This window comes from Triticum urartu, chromosome 1A (assembly GCF_056163025.1).
Source record: "Triticum urartu cultivar PI428250 chromosome 1A, HENAU_Tu73, whole genome shotgun sequence".
Lineage (NCBI taxonomy): Eukaryota > Viridiplantae > Streptophyta > Magnoliopsida > Poales > Poaceae > Triticum > Triticum urartu.
Genome location: NC_141873.1, coordinates 49,079,008 through 49,088,614, shown reverse-complemented (window position 1 = coordinate 49,088,614; position 9,607 = coordinate 49,079,008). Strand labels below are relative to the sequence as shown.

The window sequence follows — 9,607 nt, the reverse complement described above, 5'->3', positions numbered from 1 at the left end:
CAGTATGAATGCAATGCCATCTTTTATATCGATGGATCGATTCGACTGGTATTAAATTTCATGTGACAAATTCAATATACAAGCTAAAATTCAGCACATCATTGGCCAGAAGATTTACAAAAAATGACTGCATGTTCTCAACTAAAACCTGCTGGTGGGCAGTACCTGATCATAAGAAAGCAATCTTCTCTTTTCAAATTCAAATTGAATGGCATGTTCACAGCACTACAAGGCCCCAGCTGATGATGATGAAATCAGAGGCTGTAAAAAAGGCATCTGCATAGTATTGTACACAAGGAAACAGAAACTCCAAAAAGACTGAAACTTTTTCTTTTGGAAAGAGAAAAAATACAGCTGCCCTTTCGCTCACGTACCCCCGCCTCCGTCCCCCGCAAGATTGCGGTTTTGCAAATAGTGCCATCGATCTCTCCTCTCCTCGTCGCCTCGAACTCCCCCTAAACCCCAACCGATCGAACCCCTCCGCCTCCGTCCCCGTCCCGTCCATGGCCTACTTCTGCACGCTCTCCGGCGAGGACCTCTCCCTCTCCCTCCCAACAAGGGGCGGCGAGAGGGCGCGCGCGCTGGCGGGTCACATGGCGTCTGCTCTGGCGCCGGAGGAGGGCGCGGGCGCCAAGAACGTCGACGAGGGGCTCGGGAGCGCCGTGGGGCGCCCGTCGAGGCACCGGGCCTTGCGCTCGGACGCGGCGGAGGTGCTTCAGGAGGGGGGATGCGACCGGCGGACCAAGACCAAGAAGCGGGCGGCGCGTGCGGCGAAGGGGGAGGGGCACGCTCGGTACGGCTGCGCGTTCGAGGAGGAGGAGGAGGGGATCGCGGCGCCGAATCGGCTGGTGTGGTCCAAGGTGAAGGGCTACCCGTGGTGGCCGGCCCAGGTGCTCGACCCGGCGGACGCGTCGGCGCTCGCGCTGGCGGAGCGCCGGAAGGACGGGGCCGTCCTCGTCGCCAACTTCTGGCAGAAGACGTTCGCGTGGGTGTCCGGCGCCGCGGCGCTCTGCCCGTTCCGCGACGGGTTCCGGCGCTTCGCCGCCGTCGACCGCGCCCACGTCCAGCTCTGGGGCGCCCGCGCCACCATGTCCCCGTTCGCCTCCGCCCTGGACACCGCGCTCGGCGAGGTCGCGCGCCGCGTGGAAGCCGGCCTGTCGTGCGGCTGCGCCATCGGCTACCGCGTCTCCAAGAAGCAGGTGATCGACAACCCCGGCGTCCGTGAGGGCGCGCAGGGCGCGGTGGTGGATGCCGCCTTCACCAGGGACGCGTTCCGCGGCGAGGCGTTCGTCGAGTACGTCTCCGCGCTTGCCGTCGCGCCGCTGGCCGGAGCCGACAGGCTCGAGCTCACCGTCGCCATGGCGCAGCTCACGGCCTTCACCCGGTGGAGGGGCACCCGAGGCCTCCCCGTGTACACGGCTTGCCATGGCATCGACGGCATTGCCGACGGTGTCAGGGAGGGCACGCCGGCACGCCGTGCCACCAAGAGGGGAAGGCCAAAGGGCGACAATTCCGCCGAGCGCAAACGGAAGATGTCAAGGTACTGCACCTGCGACGGCAGCGCAAGCGAGAGCGCGGAAGATCCCTTGGAGATGGAGGAGAAGTATGAGCCCAGGCCACAGCCCGCGTCTCACCAGACGACCACGAAGATGGGGAGGCTCATGAGCCAGGCCGCACACCGGATGTCGCTGTCGCCGGTGAGCCACAAAGCCGATCCTCAGGCGAATGCAGCTGCAGGTGTGACGATGGCAAAGTGCACCGGGGCTGCTGCTGCTCCTTCAGTGAAGCCGCAGAATGGTGGCCTCAACAAGGATGAGCCTTTGCTGACCGGGCTGTCGCTGAACTTCACCGGCCCGGACACCGTCCCTCCGGCGAGTGACCTCGTCAAGATCTTCAGCAAGTTTGGGCCTGTGGTGGAAGCCAGGCCAGAAGGTTTGACGGTCTCCATGGTGATCTTCAAGAGGAAATTGGATGCCGAGGCGGCGTTTTCAAGCACCCCGAAGATCCGTGCCCTGGACCCAAATCTGGTCAGCTACCGCCTCGCCTACGCGCTGCCGGCTCCTATGCCGGTTGATTCTCCACAGAGCCCAATGAACACCGATGAAATGGATCACCTATTTGTTGATGATGAAGCTCTTCAGTAGCCTGACTACTATGGGTTTTGTTTTGGGGGATCACTCAGGTTTCTGCTGCTCATCCTGGCAATGTTTCTTTTTTGTCTGATCAATGACATTGCAGCACTTGCTGTTCCTACGTTACTAACTATCAATGTTGTTTTTCCTCTTGCAGGTTATTTTGGATAGGAGGAGGCAATGAAAGAGATTACATGTTCAAATCAAGCAAGCAAGCAAGTTTTGAAGTATCTATGATAGACTGTAGCAGGGAAAAGTTCAGGAACTATATATTGTCAGTTATGTTGTATCCATGTGGACTGGTAGCTTCCAGCAGTTGAACCTTTTTTGCTTGTCTTCTACAAAGTGTTGTTTGATGACTATGTTAGTGAGTTTTATCTTTTTGGTGCAAAGACATCTAAATTGATGATGCTTTTTATCTATCTATATATCTGGATTTTGGATTCATTCTGACGTGTCCCCTTGATTGGTGCTGTATTATCTGCATTGCAAAGCTGGTTAAAGACCATGAATGATGTGCTCAATTTTCATTTTGGAAATGATTTTACCAGTCCATGTCTATAGACTTGTCCCCACACAGAAAAAAAGACTTGCTATGCAATTAAAGAGTTTACATGTTCAAATCATGCAAGCAAGTTTTTAAGTACTGCTACATGATAGCCTGTAGCAGGAAAAAGTTCAGGAACCAGTCAGTTATGTTATGTGGAGTATGTATCTATCTATAGTTTTGATTTTGGAATTGTTCGAGCTACAAAATGTGCAGCAGAAAGTTGCTTTGATTTGTGTGTTCATGCCGCGTCCAGTTTCCCATCTGAAATGATTATAGCAGTCCATGTGTATGCAGACTTGTCATGAAGTTTGGTAATTTGCATACTCTTTACTTTTAAACAAATGTGACATTACAAACCTGAATTGTATGTTTCATATTCAGTTCATCGCAAATTTCACAAGCCAAGGAGGCCTGATGGGCAGTTTTTGCATCTCCAATTTGCCAACTCTGTACAGAAATAGAAGAGCTACATTTCACACGGCGCCCGATTCCATGTAGTGTCAGACATAGCTTACGATCATCGCTTTGATCATGCCACTAGGCATTTGATTAGGGCATCTCTTCGATATGGATACAGTAACAATCATAGCACGTCAAGATCCGATTGGTCATGAACATCATAAGATGCTGCTCTTCGCGCTCTTATATTTCTTTACGGAGGGAGTAACAATGTAACGAACAAGTGTAGGGCTGTTGCTGCAGGATTAATCAATTCAGCAAGAAGTAATCATTTGCAACCAAACAGCATCAATACATTCTCAACTTGGAGGTGTCAAGATATAACGTTACATACATTGACTCGAAAGAATCAAAGTGGGCTGTACAACATTGATCTAACTGGAGGGGAGAAAATTGGAGTTGCACATTCAGCGCGACCGATCCCCAGCCAGAAACATCAACAGATCAGAAGAAGAGAAAACAATGCTCTACCCTATCTAGTATGTACATTGCTCCTACCCCTTCTGACCCTTGTCATGACAAGTGGAAGGAGCCTAAACCCTCGGCCAGAGCGTATTTGAGTTTCGCTTTCATGATCTCCTGCGATGATCCAGAAACACAGAGGGTGAGAAATCTTCCCGGCTTTGCATGCTTGTAGAATGAAGTATTAATAACTATGTATGCATGGGTGGGTCTCTTTTCATGGTACCTTCGAGGAGTAAGGAGGAAGCTTGATGAAGTGCCGGCAAGTGTTGACGCTTGGCAACTCGTTGTCGACGTTGCCATCACATTGCTGTTGAACATAATGAATGTCGTTCAGAACAGTTTCATCGGAACCTCAGACTTTTGCCATATTAGAGTATAGTTTCTTATGAGAAACAGAATTGCAAACCTTTCGCACGACGGTGAGCTTTGGATCGAGCGAAGCTAGGCCACCAAGTGGGAGCTGAGGAGCACCAGTGGTGAATTGGAGGAATGCCCGCTGGTCCTCTCTTTCAAACTCCCGCAAGATCTCCAGGAACTGCACCAATGGATTATTGAGTATTAGCATTTCAGTTCTATATTATTAGCTGTTCAGAAGACAAATACTCCCCCCTATAAAAATATAAGACGTTTTTGCAGTTCAAATTGAACAGCAAAAACGCCTTATATTTTGGTACAGAGGTAGTATTTGAGAAGCTTGTGTCTACGTTCTACTTACACTTTTTATTGGTGGACTGCTAGCATCGTAGCCATGCTCGAATTCGATGTGATCTTCAAGTTTGCTTGACTGCAAGAAGCATACCAAGTCAAACCATTAAGCAAAAACACTTTGTAGCAATGAAGATAAGAAACAATGGGGTGCTTACAGCCCAAGAATCTTGTTCACCACAAAGTATGCGCTCCATCTCTTCCTCGTCGAACAATCTAAGGGTCTTCAGAGCAAAGACCTGCAAGTTGTCAAAACAGGTCAGTACTTGTCCACTTCAGAAAAGAAGATAAAATATATTTGATCTAATTATTCAACAGAAAACTGACCTCGTTGACTGCAGACTTGAAAGCCTCGACCTGTTTCGCAATCCCACCCTTCAAGGTCGCATCAACTATCAAATTTACATACTCCTCCAGATTGTCTAGGGTCACCATCTTGTCTGAGCCTCCAGGAACAAGCTCATATTCAGAATTTCCAGGAAGAGTAAAGTCCAGGCACAAATCTTCCAGTCTCACATTTTTATATGACAAATCTGCGCTGGGATTGGATGTCTTCTCTGAAGATTTCTCCAAGAACTTCTTCCTTTTAACTAGTGCTTGAAACTCCATTACCGTTTTGCCCAGCTCAGGATCAAATGATGGAATGTCGTAGATATCTAGCTCCTAAAATCAAAAAAAGATCCATGATAAGAACATATAGGAGATGCAATTGAGCAAAGAAGAGGGAATGGATAAACAGTTATTCGATGATTGCTGAAGGAAGTACCTGGCCAAGCATGATCTTGTAGAATGCTTTTGAGAGCGGGATGTCCAGGATCCTTCCATCAAGAAGGGCTCTGGCTACAACATGTCCAAGAAGCTTGAACTTTTTTACCACGTCAGACAATTCGATCCCCCGTGTTGAAGTGCTTACTGAGGACCATGGCTGTGGAAACAGCCCAAAGCCAGAACGAACGAATCCATTTTCTCCTGCTTTTCTAGCATTATCGCCTCTCCACATCCCAATCCCGAGCCTCTGAAGTTCATGACTAACAGTACTGTAAAATTCAAAGGTTGGGCCTCGCCCAGTCCCAACCTCTCCTTGAAATACCACCTCAATGGTTTTGGTGCTTGACCCATGTTTGATCATCATAGAGGCAGCACTTTCAAGTATGTTATCTCGTGTTACTTTGTGCTTCTTCATCTTTTTACTTGCCTCATTTGGAGCATCACTTTCCTCTTCCTCGTCTGGTGAAGCACTTGCCTCATCTGGAGTACTTGAACCATCCGGAGCACTTGCCTCATTTCCCATGAATGAGCGATGCACTGTCAGGCAAAAGTACTTCCACCGTGCACTGAAGGACAATAAGAAGGGGCAAGTTTCCACCAGATAGACACACCACGAGGGTACCAGCCCATCCTCAAACAAGCCCTCTTGCATTTGCATCTCCAGCTTATTTGTCAGAAGGCTACTCATGAACTGATGCTGTGGAATCGGAGAGATTGTCACCTTAAGGTCATCCAAACTCCGGAGGTAGCCTTCAGCAAATTTGCATATCTGCTGATCCATTGACAGCTGATATGAAAAACGATTAAGCCCTTCAAGAACTTTCAGCGTTAATAACAAGTTGTAGGATGGATCAGATTCATCCACATCACCAGGAAGCCTCCCATGGAATAGAGTAGAGAAAAATGGGTCCTTTACCAATGACTGTTCAAGTTTTTCCTGCATGGCGAATAGCTGAGTATTACAGGAACTCGGAGAAGAGACGTTCTCACATTTGTTTCTGTTATATGATATTCTGTGCTCTTCATCCCAAAAAGACGAGTCAATCATAATATCAGATTGTCCTGCATTCATTAAACGCACAAGTGACTCAAAAATTGTTGCAGATGGCTGGAGTTTTGTGCCTTTGTAAGAGAACATCAATCTTGAGGATCCCTGCGCATTCCCTTTGGAAACCTCAGGCCAAAGGACTGCTTCAATGTCACCTGGCTTTGAAGAAAGACTAACTGGGAGAACACCACCATAACTGCGCAATTCCTTCTCCCTGCGCGCCTTTACAAATTTTATATCCAGTAATTCTGATTCCTGGGTTGTTGAATGCCTCAGAGGAATCATCGTGCTCTCACGGGTACGCTGTCCATGATCAGATAGTATTACAGGAAAACTGTCGTAAGACATGTGCAGAGCATCTAGCAGCTTATCCACCAAAATCTCAAGGGGCTTCACGGAGCTTCCATTGGACACCTTAAGAGCCAAATGGGTGAACTTCTGCAATCGATGTTGCACTTCCTTAAGCTGCTCTGCTAAGTCCTGGCAATTATTGAGGTTTGACTTCAAATATGCCCCATTGGAGAGATAATCTACTAAATACTTGGTTGATCCGCTCTTTGCAAACGTAAAAGTAGAGGTACTTGGAAGTTCATCTGATAAAAATTTCCTCGAAATATCAGACAACTCTTTGCAGAGATCCAGATCCTGGGTGGGGACTGTCAAGGCATGCCGATTCAGCCTAGCAAAAAAATCTTTAACAAATTTAAGAACACATCCAAACCTATGTGGAGATTTGTTATTTGCTTTCACCACAACAAAGCTTTTCTTGATCTCTTCTGCTAGATTCAAGATAGCATTGTTCTCAATCTTGCATCCATCTGTCGAGGAAGAATCCAAGTCCAATTCAAAGCACAAACACCATTCTTGCGTATTGTTTTTCTTTTTCAACTTCTGACTGGAGTTTCTATTTTTTTCTTGTGCTTGTATGGTCTCAATTGCATGCTTTACACCCTCCTTGGTAAAACTCTCGAAGAAAAACTGATGGTGCTTTTTCAGGAGGGTCTTTGAAACTTCGAGCGTTTGGAACACGATATGGCGGTTCTTCCGGGCCAACAGACAAGTAAGAAAGCTGATACAAGAATGAAAAAAAGCATGACCAACATGCGAGATTGAAATACAATAAATGTCATGTTTCAGACTTATCCAAAATCTTTTCAAAGACGACAATTGTGGCAAAAATTTACCTTGAGAGATTTGCAGTCTTCTGCAACTCCACCAGGAAAGTAGGTGTGCTTAACTCAACAATGTTGCCGATGACAATAATGCACCTGTAGCAAACCGATGATAGCGCACCACATTTCGCAACCTACGTTTGGAGTGCAGAAATATGTATGTAAAGGGACAGTTCTAGTGCCAGTTCCTTTCCTTAGGATACTGAAATTTATGTCAAATTGTCAAGGGACTGGTACCTGTGTTATAAGGGTCACAATGCTAGCAAGCTGGTCAATGTGTGCATTTTGCTCTGTGGTGGCATTCTCCTGCCCAGATGCTCCAAGAGGCCGCATAAGCTGGTAGATGAATTCCACAAGCATCTCCAACTGATGTTTGGAAATCAGTAGTGTCAATGATATGGATTTGCATGGCAACAAAATCCGGCACACCCAGGAAATACAACGAGGACAAGTATAGTACCTTATCACTGCCACTGTGCGAGCGACTGTAGTAAGTAATCATCTGCTTGAGCAAATCGCAGACACCAAGGTCGAAAAGGGAGTTCACAGCCTTCTCTGAAGCGGAGGCAATGTGTTTGAGCAGCCCAAGGATGCCCTGCCACACACGCCGATTCATCAATGAGTCCTCGCTCGCGAAAGATGTGACAAGAACGGTGGTAAAACAAAATGCAAAGCTGGTGGTGACTGAGGAGACTGATCATGGCACATACAGGTAAAGTGTCGTCGCCGAGGGTCTTCCAGCCGTCCTTGTCCAGCAGCCCCATGGCCGTGTCGATCACCTTGGACTCGCAGAGCCTGTCCATGTGCTCGGCCTTGCCGTGAGCATCGGCAGCGAGCATTCCCAGGCAAGAGAGCGTCGACTCCAGTATCTGGCATCCACAGAGACCGATCATACATCAGAACAGCTGCTTCTAAAAATCAGGGAGACAAAAGAGTGACAGGTCACAGGTAACAAGCCGAGTACCGAGTTGTCGGCGGACTGCAGGAGGTTGCAGAGCGCCGGCGCGGCCTCCATGGCCTTGGGCACGTCCGCGTCGTCGCATTCCTGGACGAGCTCGGCGACGATCTTGAGCGCCACTTTCTGTCGGCATTCCCGCAAACAGGTGGTGAGCAGAGGCACGGCGGGTATTTCTTTTCCAACAGGGGCGGCACAAGCCACGAAGATTTGCGGTAAGGGAGGCTGACCTGTTTGCTGGCTGATAAGAAGTCGAACAAGTGCAGCGCGGCGGCGGCGACGCCGAGTCGGAGGCACTGGTCCGGGCATTCCTCGGATATCTTGTCCAGAGCTCGGAGGCACTGCCGCCGAGACAGAAGAAGCCAGCCGGAGTGAGTACACAGTAGCAGTAATAATCCCACGACCAGATAATAAACAAATAAATGCCGCATATGTTCCGATTATTTTCTTTTGCAGTAGAACATTAATTACAGTAAATTTTGTGATACTAGTAGTAAATTTTTGATTTGCTAGCCATGTAATAAGTGAACAAGAACGTCGATCTATCCGTGCGCCGCACGTCAAAATTGGATTTAATTAGAACAATGGTGCCAGTTAAGGAAATCTATGATTCGATGTAGGGTTTAAGCCAGCGGTTTAAGATCATCGTCGTCGGTAATTAATAATCAGTGAGCTGCCGGCGCGCGCGGGACGCACGTACCTCCTCGGCGAGCTCGATGTTGTCGGCGGCGAGGAGGCGGTCGCGGAGCGCCTCGACGGCGCCGTGCTGGGCGAAGGTGGGGGCCCACTGCGGCAGGATGTCGACGGCCTCGGCGATGGCCCGCGCGGCGAAGACGGGCAGGTCGCCCTGGTCGACGGCGCCGGGGGCGGCGGCGGCGAGGAAGCCGGGGAGGCGGGCCGCGAAGTAGGCGACGTCGACGATGCCGAGGAGCACGTCCGGGTCGGTGAGCGCGAGCGTGTCGCAGAGCGTGGCCAGCGCCGCCGCGTGCGCGTCCGCGCACGCGGCCTCGTCGGTCAGCGCCGCCTGCACGTAGAGGAGGATCTCCGCCATCGGTCGTGCGCGTGCGTGACTGTCTCGCCGCCGGCCTGCGGCAGCGAGAGAGGTTTGGCGAGGTCGGGTTCTGCGGAGGGTTTCGATCGGCGCTGCTGCTGCGGGGGCGAGGGAGGCCTAGTAGGAATTTTATGCGTGGCGGCGTGGGCGTCACGGATATACCCAGGGGGCCCAGCTGGTTGCGGGGTCGGCCCGCCAGCTCGGTTAGGAGTCGGTGGACTCCCGCCTCGGTCCGAGTAGGCTCAGCATGCAGCAGCACGTACGTGCGATGCATGTTAGAGTTGTAGACGCATCGATCAAAT

At 49.8% G+C, this 9,607-nt stretch overlaps 2 protein-coding genes across 2 annotated transcripts; one reads left to right on the top strand and one right to left on the bottom strand.

Annotated features, from left to right (window-relative positions):
• The first annotated feature begins 356 nt into the window (after positions 1 to 356).
• On the top strand, positions 357 to 2,558 carry LOC125515251 (uncharacterized). Its single transcript, XM_048680722.2, has 2 exons — positions 357 to 2,182; positions 2,290 to 2,558. Exon 1 carries the CDS (start codon positions 504 to 506, stop codon positions 2,142 to 2,144), a length of 1,641 nt encoding a protein of 546 aa, XP_048536679.2. The 5' UTR covers positions 357 to 503; the 3' UTR covers positions 2,145 to 2,182; positions 2,290 to 2,558.
• Positions 2,559 to 3,409: 851 nt separating this feature from the next.
• Positions 3,410 to 9,383, bottom strand: LOC125532755 (E3 ubiquitin-protein ligase UPL4-like). Its single transcript, XM_048696688.2, has 14 exons — positions 8,955 to 9,383; positions 8,485 to 8,595; positions 8,264 to 8,380; positions 8,010 to 8,168; positions 7,760 to 7,894; positions 7,537 to 7,665; positions 7,312 to 7,433; positions 5,078 to 7,196; positions 4,639 to 4,974; positions 4,470 to 4,550; positions 4,322 to 4,390; positions 4,013 to 4,141; positions 3,830 to 3,913; positions 3,410 to 3,720 (listed from the first exon to the last, which is right to left on the bottom strand). Exons 1-14 carry the CDS (start codon positions 9,303 to 9,305, stop codon positions 3,655 to 3,657), a joined length of 4,008 nt encoding a protein of 1,335 aa, XP_048552645.2. The 5' UTR covers positions 9,306 to 9,383; the 3' UTR covers positions 3,410 to 3,654.
• Positions 9,384 to 9,607: the final 224 nt, after the last annotated feature.

What these genes read in the sequence shown, in the direction of transcription:
- LOC125515251 (XM_048680722.2), top strand. Translation starts at nt 504, where the DNA reads ATGGCCTACTTCTGCACGCTCTCCGGCGAGGACCTCTCCCTCTCCCTC.
- LOC125532755 (XM_048696688.2), bottom strand. Translation starts at nt 9,305, where the DNA reads ATGGCGGAGATCCTCCTCTACGTGCAGGCGGCGCTGACCGACGAGGCC. An exon ending in TCTTATCAGCCAGCAAACAG is followed by an intron (nt 8,381 to 8,484) that starts GTCAGCCTCCCT and finishes GAATGCCGACAG; the next exon opens with AAAGTGGCGCTCAAGATCGT. An exon ending in TTCCTCCTTACTCCTCGAAG is followed by an intron (nt 3,721 to 3,829) that starts GTACCATGAAAA and finishes GGATCATCGCAG; the next exon opens with GAGATCATGAAAGCGAAACT.